Genomic DNA, 25,662 nt, shown 5'->3' with positions numbered 1-25,662 from the left:
CCACTGGGATCTTTGGTAGATACGGGAATAGGCCAAAACGGAGACTGATGGATGGTGACCCTTTCATCTTTCCACAGGATCACAGGGCCAGGAGCCAGAGGAGATGTGAGAGGTAAACCTTCCAGGTCTAAGTGGCATTTTCTGACGTGGAAGTCGGGGCCGTGTTAAGTACTGAGTGATGACAAGAAAGGTAAAGGTGGTTTGACCCTAGAAGTCCAAATGTAATGATCTATTGCTTCCTTTTCTCACAGATGTCCATTGTGATCACGGCAGGCTGCTCTGCACCACACCGTTGCCACTTGCAGCAACTGGAACAAGGTGAGGGAATTCAGAGCCCAGTTCAGACTTCCCGTCGTAACTTACCATGCAGAAGCTGTGCCTGCTGACTTCTGCAGATTGCTTGGTGAAGGCAATATAAAGTAACTGACAGCTGAATACCACCTCTGTGCTTTACTCCCCCTCACGGTAGTGGGAAATAACACCTCTGTGTCTCTTAGGTATGCCACAGGCCTGACGTGGGTAAGCACAGCACTGATTGCTGTGATGAAAGATAAGTGCTGTAACCATACCAGAGACAGTGCGTATCCAACAGCTGGTGTGCAGCAAGTGGTTACACTGTCAGTGTCCTTAAAGGTGTTTCTAATTTTTAGCAGGGTTTCCTCCCAGCCGCTCTCTTGCTTTGCCTTCAGGACTGCAGTGCTGTGTCCCCAGTCTGTGTCACTGAGCATATAACTAATGAGCACTCCTGCTTACTCTTTGTCAGTGCATTTGAGCAACAAAAACTGACCTTAACATCACCTGGCAAAACACACCGGTGTCAAGTGCACAACTACTTTCAACCTAGGAGTTGATGAGTTTTTAGTGAATGCTTTGTTTTGTTTTTCTGGCCTGTCCTACATGTCCACTGGCTGTACCAGCAGGTATTCAGATCCATTCTAACTGTGTTTCTTAGTGGCTCTCTGCTGTAACTGTCACAGCTGCTCTGTCCACAGGAGGACATGAGATTCTGATGTCTATTTTGTCTCACATCTGTGCTTACATCAGGAGGCTGATGTAAGCAGGAGACATTTGATTACACGTTTCCTGATGTAAGCAAAACCATTCGCAAAAAGCCGTTTCTCTGCAAGTCTGTCCATCACTTAAAATTGGCTTTGGTGTTTGCTCATTTGTTCTTTTTCCCTTCCAGAAAGGCTGAGCCATAACATTACTCCTGCTTTTATTTTGCGGTGTGTAATTGCATAATCGTCAAGGAGAAATTCTCACTTTTTTTCTTCCCATTTTCCCCATACAGGGCATATATGCTAAACCCATTGGTCCAGTCCTCGGCTGCTATGAATTCCAGTTGTAAGTATAATTGACATATTGAAAAATAAAGTAATTGTTCGGAGTAACTTGATGAGTTAATTAAAAATCTTCTGGTAAGGGAAAAAAACCCAACCATCTCCTAGGCTTAATGTTTATGCAGAGAAGCACGGCTATGTCATAAACAGTAGGAAAGAAGCCTTGGATTAAGAATCCTTTGTTTCCCTTGAAGAGGTCCCTCGTTTCCTTTCAAGGAATTGAAGTCAAAACCGACCACAAACTGAGAAGCGATTTGGAAATGTTTGAAGCCACAGACAAAGTTTTATTTTTTTAAAACATATTTAAAAATTGCACAGATATAAATACAGATAAATAAATACAATTCATTATGTGGAAAAGAACCCAAGGAAGGCATGCTTCCATTACAGTACAAAAATACTACATTAAATGGTGCTCTGCAAATAGTAATTATGAGCTTAATAAATTTAACACATCCAGTATGCACGTAATAATCTATTTATTTCTTCAAAAATCAACTATTTTAAAGAGCAGTGCAAGGGAACAACAGATTAAAGCATCAGTAAACTACAGTTCTGTGTTGGATGTTGTACACAGCTGATAATGCACTGGGAATAGAGAGGTGAGTTATTTGTCATAAGAAACATTTTAAAACTCTGTACGTTCTTTCAGACTCGGATTCTCAGTCTGAGTCTGTATGGACCTTTGTCACGGAATGTAAACATTCAGGAGTAGGGCTGAACTCCCACCTCCACGTCCACCTCGCTGCGATGCCTTGCACGTACACTTGCCCACCAATAGGAAGTGTGAAGTGAACCACGCAAGTCTGCACAGCAGCAGCGCTCTTCAGGTAGCCCGGGTGAAAGTATCTGCCAACCCTACAGTCTCTTCTTTCTTGTATGTTGGCTTAAAAATAAAGCCAAAAAAACGAATGCAAGATTGCAAAGGTTTTCAAACAGTTTACAGCATATAGAAGCAGCTGCACAGAATGCAAAACTATAGTTTTATTTTACTTTAGATATGTTATACTCTGATATATAAAATATATTTATAAATGTTTTGATTTTTCTGAATTTACAATAATTGCTGATATTAAAAAGGCGGTTTAAATTAAAGTTCTAGCCAATGTGAGTGACAATCTGTAGATGTGAAAGGGGAAAAAAAAAGATCAAAGCACATTAAGTCTTGACCATGCAAGCTTGCTGTCACATGTACAGGCATTTGTAAAGTTACAGCTCAGTACTCCTTCTGTCTCTCCCCGTGCATGGCGCCTGTTGCCTGTGGGCTGAGGCTCTGACACCTTCTGTGGGTTCTGGGGCATGCTTGTTTATCCTTTCACTTAGGTTTGTTCAGAGCATCCCTGGTCACTTCATGCATGGTACTCTTGTCTCTGATACGTTTCAGCAGTCCAGAAATAGAACTATACCGAAGTAATCTGATGTCTAGCCTAGATGAAGTTTGAATAATAGCTAATACTGTATTGCGTATGGCCTAAACCACCAGTTATTTTCACAACGTGCAGTGCATTTTTCTGCCACTTCTATCTGTAAATGCTCTGTATTATAAGCACTTACAACATAGATTTGCTGTACAGACTGCAAAATTGGCAACACTGCTGACCAGAAATCTCTTTAACTGTGCAGATTATTATGTGAAGTAACTAATGTGTCTCATTTTGCAGACGCACGTTCAGACAAGAGACCTACAGCCAATCTGTGTGACAGTCCCAATTCTCACTGGCTCTGACAGACAATGATTTAGGCCTCTGGCTGTGGGTAATTCATTGGTTATTACTGCTGACGTGGAGGCCTCTGCTCTACAGATGTTGGTAAGATCACCTGGCTGATCTGTTGGTGTTGCTGAGATCCTCCTGCTCACCTGATGGACAAGCCCAGGCTTTCTAAATTAGCCCATTGAGTTAGTTGTGCTGAGCTTTCAGCTGAGTCAGGCATTCGCAGCTGGAATTGGTGGATGCAGGAGAGTGTCAGCTTGGTGAAGTTTTACATCTACATGTTTAAACCAGAACGGTCAGAGGGACAGGCAGCCTTCAGAGCTAGCAGGTGAGCTTGGGAAGCCTGGCCATGGTAAGTGCACACAAGGCAACAGTGGCTTCAGTGGTTGTGGGAATCTTTCTCTGGTTTGGTGCTGTCTAGTTTAAACTCGTAAGGGAAACGTGCAAATCCAGTCACTCAGCTGATTGTGAAAGCTGAAGGCTGACAGGTGAAGGCTGTGCATGCTCTCTTTTTGATTCTTAAGACGATACCAGGATGTGTCTGCAGACACTCTTGCTGTGGATGTCTGTCACCAATTAAACATGAAATCCACACTATGGTGATTTCTGAGGTTGAGGTTTACAAAGGGCTCCGTTTTGTTTGAACTGTTCCAAATAACCTGAACTCAGTCTTGAATTTGGCAGATATAAAGCGCTTTTAAAGTATCCCACAGAAGATATTGATTAATAGATTAAAAATACCCTATGTGTGCGCCCTCTGCATGCATTCTCTAAGCATATACTCAGGTAGCAGTGCCACATGCTTTGTATTAGTATTTCAGTACAGTTAGTTGTTGGTGTAGTTGCATGCAATATTGTTCATAGGAGGTTTAGCAGTATTGGAACCTTCCCTTGGATAGTTGCAGAAGTTCTCTGATTTAACAGATGTTAAGAAAATACCATTACATACAGATATGTTTGTATTTACCTAGAGATCAAATCCACGCTTTAAACAAACATAAACCAGTCTATTGCAACAAAGGTTTTAGAGTCATTACAGTTTAAAAAGATCAGCAAGAAATGAGCCTGTTGCTTTCATTGTAAAGCCTCGCTCTGTAAATAATCCCCTTGGTTCTGGTGACTGTTCAGCACGTACAGTGCTATCAGAAGGAAGTCCTCATCTGCTAACTGCGTCTGAGCTAATCATGCAGAGACCACACTTTGAGTGTTTGGCAGCTTCATGGATCAGACTTGTTATGAATACTTATAAATCCTGGCAGAGGAGAGGGACAGTCAAAAGTTTGGGTTAGGAAAGTGCTTCTTACTTGCGTGAAATCTATAAGACAGAGGAATGACTGAAAAGCTTGCAATCAATTACCTGGCAGTCATGCGTTACCTCTGGAGAAAGAGGGGAGTAACAAGAAGGGGAAGCAAGAGTGGGAGGTGATGATAAACTATCACAGCACTAATTTGGCATCAGCCCAGAGGTGCTGTGCTATTGTCACCCTGGACGGTCTCAGGGTCTCATCTCTGCTGAAATTTCTAGACTTTAAGTAAAACTGCATCCTTAGTTGGATCTGAGCAACCATATTCTTGTATTGCCTCCTCTGAATTTATGTGGGCGACCCTATGCACACTGTCTGTGAGACAACAGCATTCCTCTGCCTTTATGCAATTATACAGTGCACAGTGACTGTCTGCCCTTCCTTCCTTGCACACCTGAATGAGTAGGGGATAGGAGGAGATGCTGACTGGGAGAACTTGCAGGGAGCAATGAGAAGAAGAATCAGATTTCCAGTCTCTCAGTCTCAAACTCAATCTGCTACTATTCAGCAGCCTTATTTATCCTGCCTCGTGGCTGGTTGGAATTACAGTTGCTGCAAGGTGTTAATATGTTGCAACCTCTGACCATGTGGAGGTCAGACCAGAGCCATGTGGAGTCCTGTTCTGTACTGACAGTGTTTTGATGTTGGGGGCTTAAAGGAGGACAGTAAGGCCCAGAATACTGAAGTGTGCACAGCACTGAACCTAGAAGTACCAAGAGCTGCTGAGTGCAGGGAAGTCTGGCACAGAGGCTGCCCAGCAGGTTTTCCTAACAAAATTTCTGTGTTAGTCATACATGTGCTAGAGAAAAAAAACAGAGGTTTAGTAAACTGTCATCAATATCAAATGTTCCTTGTTATTCTGACTTGAGGGTTTTTTTATTTGAAAGGTATAAAAATATAATTCTTGAGCAGCTCATTCCTCTGGGTAATCCCTGGTTATCCTTCAGCACATGGGATATTCTAGGACTCATGTGATGGTAGGGCATCAAGTAAAATCTAAGCACATATGCCTTTGGTTTACGATCTCTTCTCAAAGCTGCCTCCCTTCCCTCTTATCACCTCCCAGATTCAATTGCAGTGCACCTTCTGCTCTGCCTTATCGGTACGGGGCCGTCATCACACATCGCTGTCAAAGCAAAGAGCAAACTGTTGTCAGCAGATATGCATACAGCAGCTTGCTTAGCTAAAATGTCATTCCCAGGCAGTCTTTGATAACCAGTCCTTAGAGAAAATAGAAGAAATAAAGTCATTATATGCTTGATAAATAAATAGGGTTGTATATAAACAATGAATTAACAGAGCACTATGAATAAGTCCTTGTAGCTGTTTCAGCACCTCTATTCTGCAGGCATGAATGAGAGGTAAGCCTCTTATTTTTTATAAGAAATGATTCAACCAATTGTGCTGGTAATTAGGTGCAGTGATTGCACTGAGATGGAATTTTCCTGTAAGTGGCTGCTCAAAATAACAGACAGCTGCAAGAAACTTCAGCTCATAGTGGTGAAGCCATCTGATTCCCATAGAGATTCTTTCTGTCATTTGCGCATGTGATGTTTTTTTTCTTGAGCAGTTGATGGAGTTGAGCTGCTCGGTTGTTGTTTTCGGTGCTGTTTACAGGAAATGTGCTGCTTGTCCCACTTCATCACACTCCAGTATCTACCCTGCACCTCACATCCCTGACCGTGAATCAGTGCTGTGGCCATCCATTTGTATTTCTTTTTCCCATTGTTCAGGAAAAGTAGTAAAAATACCAATAACTGAAAATGACTCCCCTGAGAAATATATATGTTCCTGTATTTGACTGATATGTTTATCTCGAGCTAAGCCTGTTTGCACTGTACCAAAACCAATCCATTTGTTGTGTAACACTGCTGCCCCGTCCCTCGGTTCTGTTCCCCATTCATCCAAGCAGGAAAAACTTAAAACAATATGCGTATATATTTTTAAGTAGCTAGGAATACTGATGTTATCTAAGCATTTAGCCTGCTGTGGTAGATGTCACTGAAACTTTTTGCTACTCTTTGCCACAACAGCAGGATTGGATCTCAGTCCCGATCGTACAAGCATAAAATAGAGGATACTTTTCAGCCAAAACTTTCCCTTGAGCATGCTTTGCAGGTATGAGCTCCTATGAAGACTTCTCTTTAGTTGCAAAAGTGCTCTGTGGCTTAATATGTTTTGAATGATATAATACACGTAATATGTGCATGCACACGCATGCATATGTAGTACCTGATGCATTATAGAATAATCTAATAGATATTGCAGTTTATATTGTATTTGCATCATTTAAACATAAGAATTTTGAAAACCCTCTTATCACATTTCAGGAAATGATATTTGGTCCTCTATGCCAACAAGGCTATCCTGTATATTCTGTATTTAGTAATTAAAATAAAAATAAATCATAGCACAATTTTACAAAAGGAAAGGTTAAAGTGCATAAGTACACACTGACAGATCCTGCTGCGAGCTCCTTTGAAGCAGACATTCTCTGTCCACGATCAGGGGTAGCTGGTTTAAACAGCAACAATTCTAGTGCAAATTACTGCTTCTGCTTGCAACATCTGTCCTTTCAATATATACATGGTCTAATCTCATAGACCTCCATGTACAGTGTTCCTGTTAATATCGCACGTGGTTTACACCAAACTTGGCCCAAATTAATCAGGGTACCTTCAGAAGCAAAGATTTTCTTGAATGCCGACTAATAAATACATTCAAAACAAAATACATCCATTTTGCATGCATCTGTTTTCAGAGCTATGTTAAAGATGGACCTTGAGAAGATATTTCAAAGAAAGCAAAGGATGAAGAGTTCATGTTGCGCAGCAAAGTGATGTCGGCATAGTGTGGTGAAGTACTAAGCAGGTTCCTTGGATGTGTTGTTTGCCATTTTAATGTGTGATAATAATTATCTAGGTTTGTTTTTCATGTATTTCTCTGTATAGCTGTGTGTGTGTATAAAGAAAGAGAGCTTGCATGGGATGAAGATCTTCATCTAATTCAGGGCTTTGTCAGATCAGCTGCTGCTCATCTGGATCCTTTGAGTCTGAGCATATTTAGAATATTTTGTGCTTTTGAACTTTTCCTTTTTGATTAACATCTGAGAGGATTCCCCTACTGATCTACAGCCGTGATCTTTTTTAAATCATGGTTGTTTTGAGATGAGTAATAAAAGAGTTCTCTGCTTCCTAATGTAACTTAATGTGTGGATGCTTGGTATTACGGCTCCAGATTAAAAGCTCTTAATAGAATGTCTAGATCGCCCACATTGGCAGCTTGAAATAGTTCTGGCTGGTCCATCATAGACAGAGCAATTCGAAGTGCTGCCCAAATATTGCCTGATAGAGCAGGATGGGGAACCTGCTGTTGATTCCTGCTCTTCCTTTGCAAACTGAGAGCAGTGAGAAAATTGCTGACGGCCTCTCTGTAGGAAAGAAGAGAGAAGAAAGATGTGATGTAATTTGCTTAACAAATAGTGTAAAACTTTAGGAAATACCATTCTAGTATTGAGTGTATTTTGTAAAATGAGCCTCATGGGCCTTTTTGTGTTACTCTTGTTTGGTTTTCTTTAAACAAAATATTACTCATTTGTTAGTGCTTTTTAATATAGTGTGTATATATATATATAAAAAAATAATATATATAATAAATAATATATATATAATAAATATATAATATATACTATAAATATATTATATTTTTTATATATATATATATATATATATATATATATATATAAGATAATTAAACTGTATTTTAATTTTTCTTTCTAAAATAGCTCCAGCTAGGAAATGAATTTTCACTTGGTAGATATAATTCCTGACTCCTCTGTTTGCATGTTTTTGTGACTTACCTGTAGGCTCCTAAATTGATGCAGCTTATGCCTAAATTGTATCTGGATCTGATGAAGCCAGGTTGTATTTCTAAAGCACGTGTGTAGGCCTCAACGGCTTCTTCGCTTCGATCCCCGTTTGCCAGGGTTGCTCCAAGACGGTTCCATAACGTGTAGTCCTGGTGAGAAAATGAGTTCTCTACTGTAGGTGTCAATAGGGGGCATAATAGCTCTTCTTTGATTGTAGAGTAAGGACAGCAGGAAATAACAATAGCATATCCTCTCTTCGTTGATACAGAATGGAAGGTTCTGACTCATGATTATAGTACTTTAAATAACCAGTACAATTAGTCATTATGCAGCTAAAAATCAGACGTACATAAGTCTACTTCTAAATGGGGCTGTCTGATAATTAACACTTCTCTTTCAAGTGTTAAAATTTTAATGACCGAAGCAGCATCTCATTAATATTGGTCTGATCAAGAAGGGAGGGAGAAAATGTGGAACTAAATTCTTAAAAATGGAAAAGCATAAAATGTACCTCTGGCCGAACAGTTAAAGCAGCACTAAATGCATCTATTGCTCTGTTAAATTCTCCGTTCAGGTGGAAAAGAACTCCAAGTCCTGTCTGCAAGTCAGGGTCTATCATGTCACCATTCTGGTGAGCAGCCTCCAGGTATAAATCCTTTACTTCTTCAAGCAATGAGCTAGACAAGGGTGAAAAATAACATGAAGTAGCATCTTATAGTTCTTTGCATAGCTAGAAATCATAATTATTGTACTTGATGTTTCAGAAATGATAAACTTGGAAATAAGCTGCTTCAGCCCAATCACAGCAGATACATGCTTCCTGATCCTGCTGCAAACTCATTTCTGAAATACAGTTTTGCCTATTGTAATGAAGTCAAAGTGAAGCTATGAATCCAAGTAAGAAAACATGAATGTTTATTAAAGCAGATGAAATTGGGTGGGTTTCTAGTTGTACAAAGAGTAGCCACATCTCCTATATCTGCTATAGCCTTCATAAAACCACACTGGCAGCTCTGGGTGATGAGGCCAGAGTAGAGCAACACACTTAGAAATTAAGCTGAACTTGCACGTTACATTTTAGCTTATCTTGTCAACCTGAAGTTTGTTAGCGATAAGGGAAAAACATAAGGCCTGTCTTCAAAATGATATGCAGTGAGATGGCACTGTTGTTTTGGTTCTATAAATGGTGTTTATGCCTTTAATGAATTTATTATGAATTTTAAACTTCAGAGAGATTAATTTATTGGCCTTGTGAAAGCATGATGAAGGGCTGCCAACTCATGATTTCTTTTGTAATTTAAAATGGTTGCCAACTCCCTTTACAGTATGCTGGGCTAGAGACAGATAAAATGACTGCACTGTTTCTTTGTTTAAAAACAGAATGAGTTTTAAACAAGCAGATGCTACCTCCCAAATATATTCAGTGAACTGAAGCCATGTCCTGTGGCAAAATGGCTGCCATTCCTGGATTCTGGTGGCTTGGTTGGGATATAGGAAATTTGATGAACAATGGGAAGAACACACGTGTAGAGCGATACAAGCCTGGTGTGAATCTGGAAGCAGTATAACAAGGATGTGGGAATAAAGAAGCTGCAGACAGGGTAAAGAGGGTCAGTACAAAGTGATGGGACTTGAGGCAAAACATGTCTTTTGCTTGCAGTTTATGTTAACTTCCATGGATGGAATAATGTAGTGCTCAGTCCGAATGTACTGTTTGTTTCCTACCCCTGCCTCTATGGACATTTAGCTTCTGTGTTTGCATCACAGGGAACAGGCTGGACTTCTACACATTAAGGGCACAGCATAAACCATCGTCTGCAGTGGTCATTACATTTCAGCCAGTAGGATTTAACTGCATTTACCTTTCATCTGAGGTCTTAGACATTCTCCTGGTAAGTGCTGGGGACCCTTTTTTGCTTTTCACAATATACTTGTACTTTGGATTTTGCTTTATCCAGTTTCTTAGAGCTTGGTAGGCTTCCTGTTGATGGCCTGTGTTCGTATAACTGACAGCTAGTGCCATCAGAGCTTTTAGGTTATTTGGCTGCAGTTCCAAGCACCTAGGCAGAAAATAAAAACATGTTGAGGTTTTCTTAATATGATTTTCAGCTCTGCAAAAAAATATTTTTAAAACAAAAATCACTTTCTTGTGAATCATCTCATGAATTATTTCATAAAATAGATAGTCGAATCAACCCTCTCTTGTCACTGGGAAGATTCCTACACCTGTGTCAGTGCTTTACTTGGTTAAATAAATGGTTCAAGTTACAAGACAAGTATGAGGTTAAATACACCAAGGTCTCCATTACCCAATGCCCATTAGACTCCTTATTTAGCAGTTATCTACCTTTGGAGGGCGACAATGGCTGCTTGCTCATTTTCATTCTCTGCCTGTGTTATGCCCAGGAACTGCCAGGCCTGCAAAAATAATCATCTTGGTTTGTTATATAGACCCAAGTGTAAACAGTTGCAACTAGCATCGCTTCCAACTGAGAGAAGAATAAAGACAGATCTGTTCACAGGAATTACAGTTTTTGCTACAGTGTACAGACCAATAGTACAAATCAGTGCAGTTCTGAATGCATTTGAGCATGATAATATTTATAATCAGTTGATCAAAGGTATTTTGTCAGTGTATAAACACATGCTGGCTTCTCAAATGTGAGTTACTGTGCATTTTTAATGTTGTAGATGATTGCAGAAAACACTGAACAACAGTGATTAAGTTCTGAATGTTTAAGGGATTCTTCAGGGCTTAGGAATTCTCTGCTTTTTGAAACACTGCTGCTTATTTTACTGTGTCAACAGATTCAGAGATCTGTATATTTACATTGTAAATAGTTTTCAGGTTTCATTAATGTTGTGGAAAATGATATGATTTTAAGAAAAATCTTAAAATTCTTGTTAAATCAATTTTTTTGTTGTTGTTGTTGTTATTAATGTTAGTGTTTAATAGGTTGAAAACATCAGGAAAAGAAGTGAAACATTTCAAATATTGCCTCTCTTCAATGCTCTTAAATGACAATTTGGCAATTCTGTAATTTCAGAAATAGATTCCCATCTTATAGAGAGCTCACCACTCTTTGTTTCAGAGCAGATATTATTCCAAAACCACCAGAACTGTTCAAGCTGTTTCAGTCAGTCATGACTAGCAAAGCTTTGGGTCATTAAACCATTCCATCTTTGTATGCTAAAGGGTGTCCCCTCTCCTTTTATCAACAAAAGGCACAAGAGTGAATACCTCTGCATCATTGGGCTCCTGTAGAATAGCAGCCTCCAGGTACAGGATTGTAACAGGCAGGTCACCTTCTTTCATTTTTTTCAGTCCTTCCTCAAAAGCACCTGGCCAGTCTTTGAAAGGATTTTCTGTATGGAAATAATATCCCTGGAGAAGAGAATGAAGAGACCCACTTGAGCCCTGCAGTAAGAGGTAGCAACTACAAAACTAAACTATTTGGTATATTCTAACAGAGCATAAGCATTTTTTCTATTAAAAATCAAATGAGTTTTACCCAGTAAAATTTAAATTACAAAAACTGTAAAACATCACAGGCCATTTCTATTTGTGCTCTCTGTATATTTACTTGGTCACTGAAGTTATGCTTAATGGTACTTACGTTGGGTGTCAAAGATAATGGCAACAGCTCACATTGCAGTAGCAGCAGAATCGAACCTAACATGAGCCCAGTACAGCCAATTTATGGAAGAAAGCACGGTCATCTTCAATTGCTTTTCAAGACAGAGAATCGTGTTTCAGGTGCCTGAGTTGAATTTAGGGTCTTTTGTTTGTTTGTTTGTTTTTTGAGGTATATTTAAGTTACTTCCATACAAGGAAGGGGATGAAGAGTGTTTCTGTGTGCCTGCCTGGATTTTTAGCATTTGGCGCTCTTCCTTGAGCGGCTTCTTCAAAAGTACCCAGGCTCCAGCAGTTTGCTTTGCAGTCCATTTGGCTGAATTCACACACTGCGTGTGTCTAAATGTATTCTCATGATGGTACTCTCTCAAATCTTATCCTGCTCACAGCCAATTTAAAGAGGATGAGTTGTTCTGAGTAAAATAAGGTTCCACATCCCAGAAGAGTTTTCTTGGGATCCCATGAAAATAACTTTGTGGTGTTACCTTCTCAATTGTAGAGATGGTGACCTGCCCTGGTGTTTCCTGGTTCTCTGAAATCCAGTTCCTGCGAGCCATTTCTTCCCATTCTGCTTGCATTTTATCCCAAAACTCTGTGTCTGACTAGAAGAAAAAAGACAAAAGAAAAAAAATGAACAACAGAATCCTAAAATAAAATGAAAGGCTTTTATTGCACTTCTTTTAACAAGTGACAATTTTGCTGAGCAGCGTTCGTTCTATTAATAATTGTGCTGACTGAAATACTACTGTACAAATATGGAATTCCATATAATTAAATTTCATCTCCTATACTGGGGTGTATTTCTTCATCAGAAAACTCTTTATCTCAGAGGCAGCATATGTTCTGTCTGGAGCAGGATTTGCAGCAATTTACACTGTGTCTCATTGATGCTAACAGTGAATGGTTACTTTAAAATCTGAAGGAAATGAATGGTGCTAGTTCCCAGCCAAAATGAGAGACAAACCCTAAGCATACATGCTAAAGAATAAGAATAGTTAAAAGTTTCTTTAAGAAAACAACAACAACAAACAACCCACAAGTGTCCTGCTTTTATGGATTCAGCATAGCTTTTACTTTGTAAGAGTAATCACCAAGCATAGAGAGTGTGGGGACAAGATATTTAATATAAGTGGGGTCTTCTGACATAGCAAAGAAATCCCAATATTTGTAGCATCATAGAAGGGTTTGAGTTTGAAGGGACTTTCAACATAATCCAGTTCCAACCCCCCAGCTATACCCAGAGTGCAGCTTCTCCGTTTATGTCAGAGAGAATTAATAATTCTACTGAGGTACAGACAGAACTATTTGGGGATAAGGTACAAAATTATTTAGAGACGATAGGAAGTAGCTCACAAAGTTTTGTCTGAATCTCCTGAAAGATTGATTGCTCTTTGATACAGTTCTGCAGCCGGCCGTGATTTGCAAAATCTTAATCTATGAATGCATGACTTGCCACAGCTCTACTCCTTATGTGCTCAGAAAAAGGAAAACAGACTGATAACAGATCAAGAATGAGTCAGCAGCCAGAATATTTGAGTCTGGATGCAAAGAGTAAGACCCACAGCCAGTATCAGTAGGTGCAATCGCTATAAATCACAATGTTGTTTACAACAGCAGCATGCATGCCCTTCCTACAAATCCAACAGGCATTTCCTTTTGGTTCTTGCTGTATCACCTCCCTTGGATATCTAGTACTTCCTTCCAGGAGGCTCAGACTTGTATGAATTATGCAATTAGCAGATCTGTGAAGATACCTGCTATGTTGCTTTGCGGACTAGGGAACAAGTGTGAATCATTCATGCCCAAAGAGAAAATTACATTCTATTTAATAGAAGCAAACAGAAGATGACAACTCTGTTACACAACAGCTTCAGAGGCTTCAAAATTTGCTTTCATTCCAAATTCGAAGGAAATACAGTCACTGAAATAGTTGTGAGATTGTGCTGAAATGTCCATTTAGGAGCTGAAAAGGCTGGGATAATGATTCAGATTGCTCCCTTTTTTATCAACCGTGAGCAGAAGCACTAGAATCACTTAAACTATCCTGTTCAACAAATGTCTCCATGAACTATTTTGCATTCAGTGCAGATCTGCACTGCACTGAAGAAGAAAATTACTTGACCGTGTTTTTACTAGAGGTAATTTTGAGATTCAGGATGAGGTAAGGTAGTGGAAATTTCCTTTCCTGCAGATTAATGTTAATATAACCACTATAGATACAGTAATTAATAACACCTTTCAAAACAGATTAAGCTATAGATCTAATGATATGTATGTATATATGATATTTATAATGTTTTTTTTTTCCTTGTATGCTTCCCACAAGTATCACTTTCACAACCCACTGACTTAGAAACATATAAATCATATTTCTTCAGCATATATAAAGGCACCTTTAAGTGTTTTAAGCAAAGATGGAAGTATTTTTAGGTCTTAAATTCGAATTCTGTTGCTCAATTATATATTTATTACCCACCCAAAAGTTTACTGTGTGCACTTAAAAAGCCAATGAATTACTATGTGTTTAAGTATCCGTGCTTGATGTTTATAGTGAATCCAAAGTGGAGGAAAAATGAGGTAAGAGAAGAGTTATGCTATAATGTCACTTATCTCGTCATGTGCCACTTGGACGTGGGTCAGGACCCATCTGGTATTTTGCAGCTGTAACCAGGGATTTGCATGGTTGGGCTGAATGGGCACTACCTTTGTGTGCAGCTGACCTGTGAGCTTAGGGCTCAATCTTAGGGTTCCTGCACCTGCTACAGCTTCCGGAGTGCATCCAGCACTTGGGGTTTCTGAAGCACACGAGGCAGTTACATGGAGCAACTGGATTGTGCTCAATCTTGGCACCTGATAAAATGCCATAACATTACCACAGCAAACTCCAATTTCAGTATCAGAGCAGCTCAGTGTCCTTGAGGAAGAGGATCATAAATATTACACAGTCCTCATTAAAGACCTAAGTCTATTTTAGCTGTTATGAGTAGCAGTTTTCCATTGACTTCAGTGGCAGGGGGGTTAAATTAATATTGAGTGCTTCTGAAGATCTGGCTATGGCTCAAAACTCCCAGATCTAATTTTAACTCCATTTGCTATGTGACTGGTGCCAATTATTTCATTTCAGTGCTTTTCCTACCTTAACGCCGGCAAATTACTTTGGTCACATCAAAAGTTTTCGGAGCAGTTGAACAAATTTAACATATTTGCAAATAATCTGCAACATTTGAGTGAAGTGACAAGTAGGGAAAATGTTTCACTCCATCTTCTTCCTTCCACGCAGAATATTCTGCATTTTGTCAAAGGGGCTATTTTTACTCTTGGTGTTTAAAAATATGCTGAAGCAGTTAAACAAATGAGAGGCAAAATATTCCCAGGCTCTTTGCTTCCTATGATAGAATGGTGGGGAGGAATACTAACATCTAAGTTATGAACTTAGTGTTTTCATCTTTATTTGTTAGAAATCTCCCCTCTTGCCAGCACTCAATTTGCAGTGTTCCTTCTTGATCGGTGCATAAAAAAACAAAGGTTTGCAGTTGTTCTTCCTTTGAATTATTGCATCAATATGCTCGTCAGTGTGAATGACACAGTATGTTAAATTTGTGCACGTACTAATTATTACTAACTACTGTTGTCACAAAATTTAGCTGTAATATGTCCTGATGCTTCATAGCAGTACATTATGCAGCAAGGTCTCACATTACGTTGGCTTGTAAATAAAATGATGCGAAGAGGAACAGCTTAACATTTCCTTTATGTAACCTCCCAATGCTGTAGCATCTGCAGCTTCATCTCTACACTGGGGAAATGAGGCATAACAAAATATCAGAATTGCTGTTTTCTGTATCTGAAATGTTTCTCTGTTGGAAGGTTTTCCACTTCCTTGTTTTCATGTATTTCAATTCTAACTCATTTCCAATAGGGTGGTGCAGAATAAATATAACAAGTTTATAAACATAATATGTAAATAAACATAATGATGATAGGAAATATAGTAAGTATAGATATGAAAAGGATCTGATTTCCCATGCTGGCATTTATCTATTTTTTAATTTGGTAGTGCCAGTTGTTGGTAAAACAGCTGATTCCTGGACGGATTCTGTGTAGTGCATGAGGCTCCTTGTGCTTCCCTCAAGTCTGTAGCAAAGGAATGTGTCAAAACTCAAATCCTGTTTCCAGAATAACAGATAAGGTAGCCAAGTCTAAATGGACTGGATCAGCAGAAGGGAATTTAGACCCTTTCTGGTAAGAAAAAAAACACCCTAATTTACTTACATCTTTATTCTTTAAAGAATCCCCAATGACACAGATGTCTTTAAATGTACTTAAGAACGAACTGCCTTACAGATTTTCATTTATGTCAAAATTTGACATCTTAAAGCAGTTCCCAAAGCTCTAAAGTGAAAATTGGGTGGAGGATAAAGTTTGGTGTCTTCATTTACTGACTTGTTAATTAATTCTTTTTGAAGCGGACCACAAGGAACCTGAGATTTGCTTCCTTTTCTTGATCCATTTTCTGGCTAATCTTACCACTTCGAGCTTTCCCAGTTGAAGAGTATTACAGAAACATCCAAAGCCTAAAAGAGGAATTTTTGAACAGCATATCTGTTCTCTTCTCGGGTAAGCACTAATCGTTCTGAGATGGCCTGCAATTTGTTTCAATCACCTTAGATTTCTTAGCACTTCATTTTCCCTGCGGTGCAAATTCAATTCTTTTCATATGCAAATGAAAATAACTGTAAGGTCTTGAAGAATCTTCCCCTTTTTATTTTAACTACCTGGTCCAAGCTTCTATTTTAAGTATAAAGAATCGCTCAGACTACCAGCTACATAGTTAAACATTTAATTAGATTATTTGAAATAGCTGTTTTCAAGACTCTGTTAAAGCATTTTAATAATTTTTGGTGCCTTAGAATAACCTTTTAATATGCAGGTTTTTTAATACAATACATTCTCCCCCTTATTTTACTCTGTAAAATATTCAGTAATGTTTTATGATCTTTTATTAGCTTCAAAACACATTCTTTTTTTTCCTACTTAAAGACTGATATCCACCATTACATGTGATTTCTGGCAATGAGTTGGTTTGTGTCTGAGTGACTACACACATTCAGTTACCGGGGTAAGAATATTTTTCACTCTTATACCTTCAGTTTGGAGGTGCTTACATTTATAGGCAATTTTCTTGACCCATTTGCTATAGTAAGGCAAAGTCAATTCTGAAAAGTTCGTTCTCATCATCTCTATTTATAACTAATATTTTATATTTTGTTAAGAGACAAACTGATACATGAGTAACTCCAGGAACCGTATCTTTTCTCTGCTTTGAAAAATGTAGCACAAACTTTCTTCTCTACCTGTGAGGCAGAATGAATGTGAAATCTGTAGAACATAAACTGAAAATGAAGAGTAAATGAGGTAATACCTCTACAGCTGCCTTTGCTCTTTCAAATTCCTCTTCCAGTGAGTGATTTCTTGAGAGAAGAGGCCCTCCCCAACGCTGCTCCTTAGTTGATCGCACCTAAAGAAACAAAAGAATCAGAATACTCTGATAATGATACTCTCTGCCAAGTTTCTGAGCTGTTTCCTTAACTGCTTGGAGCACAAAACATCCTTTTTCTTGGGCAAAACTAGCTGTGTCCTTGCAAGAATTCTCCTATGGTGTAGAGAGATCATTCCTCATCAGAAGCAGAGTAACTTGTCTTTCCTAGAGTTTTCTTATTCCTTAAGATGCTTTAAAGACAAAAGAGAGCCAAGAATAGACAATGAAAGAGAGTTGGGCTAACAGGGGAATGGACAGCTCTTCTGCTAACTTTTATCTTAATTGTTCTTACTCCGTTGTTATGATTGTGGCAATGCATTCCACCCGTTGGAGAGCTGGGTTTGCTATGACTTTAACTGGAGGGATAAATCCAATTTACAGTCAGTAGTGCTCTATTCTGCACCTTAATATCTGTCAATCCTATTGGAAGTACATAACCATTTCCCCTTATTTCTTTATTAAGAGCATTTTATTTGTTCTTTTTGCATAAAAGGCACAGTATAAAAACAAGCAGCATTCAGTGATGACTTAGAAAACAACTAAGTGGCTTAATATTGCTAAAGACAGCTCTGACTGATAATCTTTTCCCTTGTGTTTGTTAGAGGTGCCCGACCACAATCCTAACTGCATTAATTTACATGATGATATTACTGATGACTGTGCTTACAATATTTATTTGCAATAAGCCACGTTGCTGGAAAACAACCTGATTCACTTATTTCAGACACGCTGGGCTGTGTCTGCAAGTGTTGGAATGTGCCTTACTGGAATGAAACGTGGTACATTCCTGTATGTTCATATGATGTGCAATGCACAGTCAAACACCTGTGACTTTCTGTGTATTCTCATGTCTTTTTAATGAAAAAGATGACATACCTGTGGCAGTCTAGCCCTAAATTCCTGTGCACTTCAACAATACATGGAACTTCAGACAAAAGATGTAACCGTTTCAAACAGTCTTTCTCTATCATATGACAGCATTTGTCACTTAAACATTGTTAAGATGAAAGTGATGTTCTACAGAGAATAAATGGAGGTTGCCTGGATTATGTGTCTTTGAGGAAGGTGCTTGGATTTAATTTAAAGTTATCAGGAGACCTTAATCTTATCACTGTTTGGAAATTTAATTGACCTCCTTGTTTCTCTTACTCCTTTTAATTTCAGTTTTACAGCTATTACTTCTTATCCTTTCTGCAGTAGTTTAAAGCATGTTTAGTACTCCTTATTTTCTCTGTGGAAAGATACTCATTACTTTAATTAGGTTTTAATTGTCTTTTAAATGGTATAAAGAGATTAAAATCTCAGATCATTATGAGGCTTTTTTTTTTTTTTTTCCCCAGATCTTAACCTTTTTTTGGTTTCTTTTACTTTCCCCCTTTAATTGGTTATAGCGTTAATGCATAGCCATACAGATTGCAAAAGTGAATGCTATAGTCCAATACCTGTATTGCTGTTTCTTTTTAAAGTGAGCAAAAGCTCTCCTGTTCCCAGAAATTTTGCCTTTTTCTCTGTGCTTTTCTTGTCACCGTACTGCACAAGGAGCACTCATTGACATCCCTACTGCACTCTGAGACATAGATCCTCCTCAGAATTGCCTTTGAGTGTATTGTTATAAATAGAGCCTGCGTTGTCACTCAGAAACATGATTTTTCAAGTGGTTGTGTTGGAATTCTTAGTTATATGTATATCTTGGTCACCAGCTCATTTTCTCGACTGCCTTACTTGTATTTTCTCCACTCAATTCTTGCATTATTTACAGATTTCAGCAGTTGCTTGCATATTTATTTTCAGATCAATAATATTGAAGAAATGGCTTCTCTTTGCAGTCACCAAAGAACTTTCTTATGATTACAGTTCCTAGTAAGTAACTGCTGTTCTTGAGAACCTAAATTTAGCCAGTTCTAATCTGTTCAACAGCTGCTAATTTTTTAATCAGAATACAGTATGCTGAGTTAAACATTTCATTGAGTATCACAGAGCAACGTTTATCAACCCAACCTGTAATCTGATCAAAGAACAAAATTCTGTTGATAGACATTAATTATGTTCCTCGCCTTCTCATTATTTATGAGTTGACTCTTGCAAGATGTTTGACTGCATCAGCTTAAGAATCCTTTCTTTACAGTGGCTGTAATTTCCTTAGGTCAAAGACAGTGCCATAAATCATGATGCTTGGACTGATTAGTACTGTAGAAGGGGAGAGTGAGCTTGCTAAGGCAGTAGAGAGGTAAGGGAAAGAGGATAAAAAAGAAGCATAGAAGTTCCTCCTGCTCTCTGTCAGAGGGGAAAGAAGTAAGTAGAAAACCCACGTGAGCTGCGTGTGCTTATAGACAATACAGAGTCCTGTTCTGATTTGTGATAATCCAGAAATGAAAAAAACCCGCATGTAGCAAGCATGCTGCCTTTCACTAGTGCAGGAAGAGAAGGGATGGAAATGGAGTGCCAGCACTGGAGAACTTCACTTCTCCAGCTGGTGATGGACTAGGACCCTGCAGCCACATCCCTAAGGGGAGCCCAACGTGTATTATGGGTCAAGGTGGAATGGGTATGTCTGAGGCATGGACAGTCTGCATACACTGTGGTTTGATATGCTCACCACTCTACAGCGGAGGTGCTGTAGTTGATCACTGGCTGCTGTCTTCAGGGACAAAATCTTCCATTCCAGTACATTTGTGCACACTTTCCTGTGCTTGCAGTCTGCTTATGTGCTGTTGGACCTTAACTGTTGGTGAGAGGCTTAAATTATAGTCTTAACTTTTGAGCAGGTCTTCAAATAATGAGCTAAACCTGTCCCTTGTAACTTAGTTTTGTCAGAGTAACCGGCATATCCTAAAGGAGCCAGGCCATTCATTAGTCTTATCACAGCTATTCGGAAGAAATGAGGAATAACTTATGCATTCTGAATATTGCAGCCAAAGCCACAGATTTCTAATGCTCTGCAGTCTTTGGGATACATCCCAGTCTAAGAGTGTTGAAATAGTAGGATTAGGTGTAGTTTTTAGTGTGTCAAGTGTTTTTGTGTATACATTCGGAATAATGAATACAACATCTAACATACTTTGAGAGGACCAAGATTTAAATTGTATTTTAAGAGATAAAATACAGGCAGACTTCATGCATATACTTTTGAACTTCTTATCTCCTTCTCCTTTATTGGTATTGTCAGAGAGAGAAGAAACCTTCAGAAACCCCCATCACTGTAGGGGATCCTGTACCAGTAGAACCATAGCAAGGAGCTTTTCATTATGGCAGATAAAAGAAAGAAAAAATTTACTTTGTCCGATGCAGTTTAAGAATTAATAGGGAACATGTGTTGTGAACAGAATACTAGAAGGAAGTTGCCCACCTCCAATGCCAGCTACCATGCTGTTGCCCTGTCCAGCCTTCAAACACATTTCCTCATTAATTCAAAGCTTGCCTTTGTGATTTTGTATGACAGAAGTGCTGGTAAACACAGGATTTTGTTAAGAAGATGGTATAATTTTAATGAGAATGTAACCTAGTTGCTTAGTATTTCATTTTGAGGAACTAAATCTAACATGTCAAAGATGAGTGATGATGATGATTGTCTCAGAAACTGCTGATGGCTAACTGCAGTAAGTTTGACAGGATGAAATCTTTAGGGTAAGGCGGCGTCTGTTGCATATGTGAAGGTTACCCTTTAAATGAGACAGACAAGATCTATGGAGGACAAAGTATGAAAAACATATGCTTTGATAAAAGAGCTAATGTGATTTCTTTTGCAAGCAGATTAAGAACTCTATCAAGACAGATGAGCCTGGTTTTTGCAAACTGACAACTTCAGCAGTGCAAATATAAGCAGACAGTGAATGAAAATATGAAATGTCTGTGTGAAGTAACCAAAATAAGAAGTTCAGGTTACTTATTTACAAAATTAATTACTGGGTCAGCATTTCATGACGTGAGGGGATTGCAAGTTCGAAAAAAAAAAAAAGCAGCTTATAATGAAGCAAAACAAAACTGAGGCATCAGATAGGAATTTCATGTTCTGCCTGTCCTTCAAGTTGTCTGGTTCAACTTAACACTTCTTTTATTTTGAAATGCTGTTCACTTTACAAAATAATACGGAGATGCAGATGATCGAATCTAAACCAAGTGAGAAATGCTAGTTCTTGCTCTTGCATTTATTCTAGTGGAAGATAAACAGGAAATAGACATGTGAAGCAGAGATTTTATATACTGAATTTGCAATTGCTTTTTCAGAGAGCTGCAGCACTTAAATTCTGGAACCATCTACTTGATTTACTCCCATCTAAGTTAAAGATAAACTTCCTGGGCTTTAGATCTACTAGACAGAAGAAAAAGTGTTTAGGGGTTCTTAAAGATGAGAAGGCAAAAGCTCGTGAAAACATGCTGACCATCTAAGGCTGATGATATTATGCAACAGAACTTTTCCATTAAAGCATATATGTATTGTACAGAAAGAAGACATCATGCATTGGAATTAATGTTAGGCTTTCCAAGGGGGAGAAATCCTGTTCGCGATGTAATGATGGCAGGGAAGAAAAGAAGACTTTTTCTCTAATAAAAACACAGAAATGAGTCTCTGTTTTCTGCAAAAAGTGGTGCGTGATCTCAGGAAATTTGCGTTTGGCAATTTGGTGTCTCATTTCTTCATTTCCAAATGGGGCTATTCACTTTCAGCAATTTCTAGATTTTCCATCTGACAGAAAGCTTCTCAAGTGCAGGCATAAAAATAACCGTGGAAGAGGAAAAATTGTTTTTAACTAGAAGTGAATCCCATGAAAACTCTCTCCCCTGCCAGTAGCATGAGCTGCATTTAAAAACTTTTGGTTAAGAAATAAAATGTAGGAATGCAGGTGAATACGCAATGTGAACTAAATGGATGCATATATAAATGTATGTTTGCACCTATTTATGCATACATACATGTATAATACCACACAACTTTCAGTAATCTCTACAAAGTCCTGTTCAGTATTACCCTATGACGGTGGAACTGGGCAAATCTGCAAACCTGCAACCCTCTGTGTTGGGAGTTCATTTTCCAGCAGGAAAAAGGCCTTTTGAACACATTGCTCTCCCACTTGTGGAGATAAACTACTAAACAATGTTGGCCTTATGTATTGCTTAGTCATTTCCTAATTTTATGTATTTCTGATTGACCAAGAGACCTTGAAAAAAATTATATTACAGGGATAAACGACAATTACAAGTTCAAATTTCAGAACTGGAAGAAGGGAAAGAAGATGCTGCTGTAAATTGTACTTTGAGGTCTTTTTGTACAGGAAGGTTACAGTTCCCTGCAGTATTAAACTGAATGCTTGAGATGATGAAGTAGTTAGGCTGGTTTTGTAACGTTAATTTGGGAGCTGTGTGAAGATTCAGTATAAGGATTTTAACTAATGATCCTGAACATATCCCTTAAATATTTCTTCCAGCATGCGAGTAGTTAGCCTGTGGGACAATTCTTACTTGCCTCTTTAATGTTGCTAAATCTACCAAATCTCTCTTACCTGTATTGCAGGCGCTACTTCTAGTTCTGATGTTGAATCAGTGTCGAAAGCGTTCTTGACATTAGTCAGCTCAGACTGTGATCTATTTTCTGTGGACCTAGAAATAACACATTTACAGACTCATCACTGTACACTAATACACTGCCTTTTGTGTTTCAGGCTTACAGCCCATGCTGTCCAATTAGTTTATTTCTGTTAACTGAGTTGTTGAACTTGGAAGTATCAGAAGTGCTTGGAGCCTCCTGGGTGTTCCTGCTATTCGGTTGTTCAGTCCCATGCAGACAATAGTTAATGCAACAGAATCAGGCCTGATTCACCAGTAAAGCACTGAGCATATGTGGGCATGAACCTAGTATAGTGCAGTGGAGATGATGTCTCTAGCACTTAATAGCAAAGCAAAATGAGGTTGGACAATGACAGAAGACTGCAACTGCAGTCATTGTTTAACAATTAACCACTACTTTACAAGTCTTCAGCCTGGCTTGTGTGCTTTTGTGTGTGTGTGTACGCGCCACAGTATTGTAATATTCTTACTTAGAAAATGAAGGAAATTGAAATGTGTACCATAAAAGCTCTTTTGATGGAGCTCTGGATGATGATGTTGATGTCCGTTCTGCAGAAGGATGGACCTTGCAACTCCTGTCTCCAGGAAAATTGACATCATCCCATTTCTCAATCTGCGTCTGAATATCAACTGAAAGATAAGAAAGGAAGATATGAATCTTTCAGAGAAACTGCTGTTTCTTAAATTAATTATTCTCTGTTAAGCAAATGTTCAGAAGAAATTGTGAAGCTGTGCCACCAAATTTTATTTTAAGGTTTATTTTGAGGTCCAATATATACAAATGCTGGGCACCTTTCTTGCAGAAATTCTGAAAAATTATTTGGAATTTGCAAGGTTTCCTGAATAATGATTTTTAGAGCCGTGTTTCAGCTGAGATGGAATTGTTTTCTTCAGAGTGTCTGGGATGGTGTTACAGCATTCATGGTCAGAATGTCAGTGGAAATCTTGATGTAAAACCAATGATTTGTGTGTCGCATCTGATGAAAATTTAGTTAGGGATTCCTATGTATTATATTCCTTTGTATTATATTCAGATTGCAGAAATTGAACTTCAGGTGACTGCCGTTTACAAGTGGCTGTGCAGGCAACCCATAGGATTCAGTCATACATTGGACTTGGTTTGCAAAAATGAAATGTTTAACTCCTGTTTGAGGATAAAAGTTCTGAAAAGAATTTCTGTGCTGATGCATGGAATCTTTTTTGCCTTGGTACAAATTACATTTACCTTGCAAATTTCTCAATTGCGATGCAAGTAATTTAGTTTGTATGGAACTAAATTAAGTTCACCGTTTCCAAAGTTCATCAATAGGTCATGCTTGGCAGGATATTGAGTTGTGGTTGGGTTTTTTGTTCAAATGTGTTTAATTATAACTTTTTTTTATCAAGAAGGGAACTTTTTTCTCTCGAATGCATGTTGAAACAGTGTTAAAAAAATATGGTGTATTTTTTTTGTAACGCTTGCAGTTCTGAAAAGGACACTCAGTGCAGCCTGTCTTTAATGTGGGTCCCTTAACTAGTTTCTCATGATATCCCTGTAGATTTTTCTACCTTTTACTGATCCTGACTAAATTCTTTTTTGGATGCTCAGATCTTGATTTGCAGATTTACTGAGGGCTTAACAGGTGTATTGAAAAAGGCAAAATGTTTACGCAAAGTTAAGTGTGCACTCCCTGCTCAATTGCAATGCGACAAAAATTCTAATCTTGCTCACTGTTTTGTGCTGGTAACAAGGTGAAACTTGTGCTAAGCAAGGCTGTGTAATACTGATACAATAGCTACACTCTTACCTAAATCTAGTGAAGACTTGTCTGAAACTCTGACAGTCTGAACTTTCTGTTCAGTATCCACATTGATAAGGTCAGAATTGTCTGTCTTCTTTCTGTGGGTTGAAGTTTTTAAGCCTTCACCTCTTGATGGATTCTCTGATTTCTTTGCTTTGTTTTGGGTTTGTAAGGCAGGTTCACTAAGATCCAAGAGATCCAGACCTGTTGATAATACTTAGAGACAAAATGTTAGAATTCAGTGTTGTTTTAATTCAAATAGCTCACATTTGTTTTGTTGTTGTTGTTTTTTCTTGGTCAGAACATAATTTATTGTATTAGATGTAATGTAGATGTATCTTTCCAGGCTAAGGCTGTTGTCTAGCAAATTCAAATGTAACTAGTGATTACAAGTGCTTAACTGGGTAAAGTTTCAAAAAAAACCCTGATTTGCAAGAAAGGCTTTCACTCTGAGTCTTAAGATTGTAGCCTTAGCCCACATTTCCTTGTGTTTTGAAGGTTTCCTGTACAATTGAGCATTTAGATTAGATTTCGTTTAATGTTGTGACTTATCATGTACTGATAAAAGTTGCTTAGGGCACTACTGTTGTGCCACATGCCAGTAAGGAAAAAAGAGAAGAGTGGACAGCTTTCTCTCATGTTTAATTGAGAGAGAGATTTCCTTTTCAGAGATGCTGAATTATGCTTATTTTCATTGAACAACTATTTTAAATAACTTAACAAACGTATTTCTGAAAAAATTTGAACACATTTTTCTTGTTCTTGAAGGCAACTCACCTTAGTTTTTTTAGAACTATGTATGATTAATTCAACCATTGATTTGTGGCACTGAAGAATATGTTTTGATAAGGTTGATGGTTGGACTTGGTGATCTTCAAAGTCTTTTCCAGCCCAAATAATTCTGTGATTACTTGATTCTGTA

At 38.3% G+C, this 25,662-nt stretch overlaps 1 protein-coding gene across 6 annotated transcripts in view; it reads right to left on the bottom strand.

The window, feature by feature from the left end:
- Positions 1-1,596: 1,596 nt before the first annotated feature.
- The window catches only part of PEX5L (peroxisomal biogenesis factor 5 like), a 90,500-nt gene continuing 66,434 nt past the window's right edge, over positions 1,597-25,662 (bottom strand). For 3 of the 6 annotated variants that reach the window (XM_072344132.1, XM_072344133.1, XM_072344134.1), the window contains 11 exons: positions 24,747-24,956; positions 23,460-23,589; positions 22,896-22,992; positions 17,281-17,376; positions 12,344-12,460; positions 11,466-11,609; positions 10,572-10,642; positions 10,087-10,284; positions 8,736-8,901; positions 8,216-8,373; positions 1,597-7,786 (listed from right to left, as the gene is read on the bottom strand). In XM_072344132.1, the coding sequence (XP_072200233.1) occupies positions 7,582-7,786; positions 8,216-8,373; positions 8,736-8,901; positions 10,087-10,284; positions 10,572-10,642; positions 11,466-11,609; positions 12,344-12,460; positions 17,281-17,376; positions 22,896-22,992; positions 23,460-23,589; positions 24,747-24,956 (1,592 nt within the window). In that variant the 3' untranslated portion in view covers positions 1,597-7,581. The remainder of the gene's footprint in view (positions 7,787-8,215; positions 8,374-8,735; positions 8,902-10,086; positions 10,285-10,571; positions 10,643-11,465; positions 11,610-12,343; positions 12,461-17,280; positions 17,377-22,895; positions 22,993-23,459; positions 23,590-24,746; positions 24,957-25,662) is intronic. The other 3 variants (XM_072344137.1, XM_072344136.1, XM_072344135.1) reach the window with 1 other exon arrangement.

Source organism: Excalfactoria chinensis, chromosome 9 (assembly GCF_039878825.1).
Source record: "Excalfactoria chinensis isolate bCotChi1 chromosome 9, bCotChi1.hap2, whole genome shotgun sequence".
Classification (NCBI taxonomy): Eukaryota; Metazoa; Chordata; class Aves; order Galliformes; family Phasianidae; genus Excalfactoria; species Excalfactoria chinensis.
The sequence above is the reverse complement of the archived record's forward strand: the minus strand, read 5'-3'. Positions and strand labels throughout refer to the sequence as shown.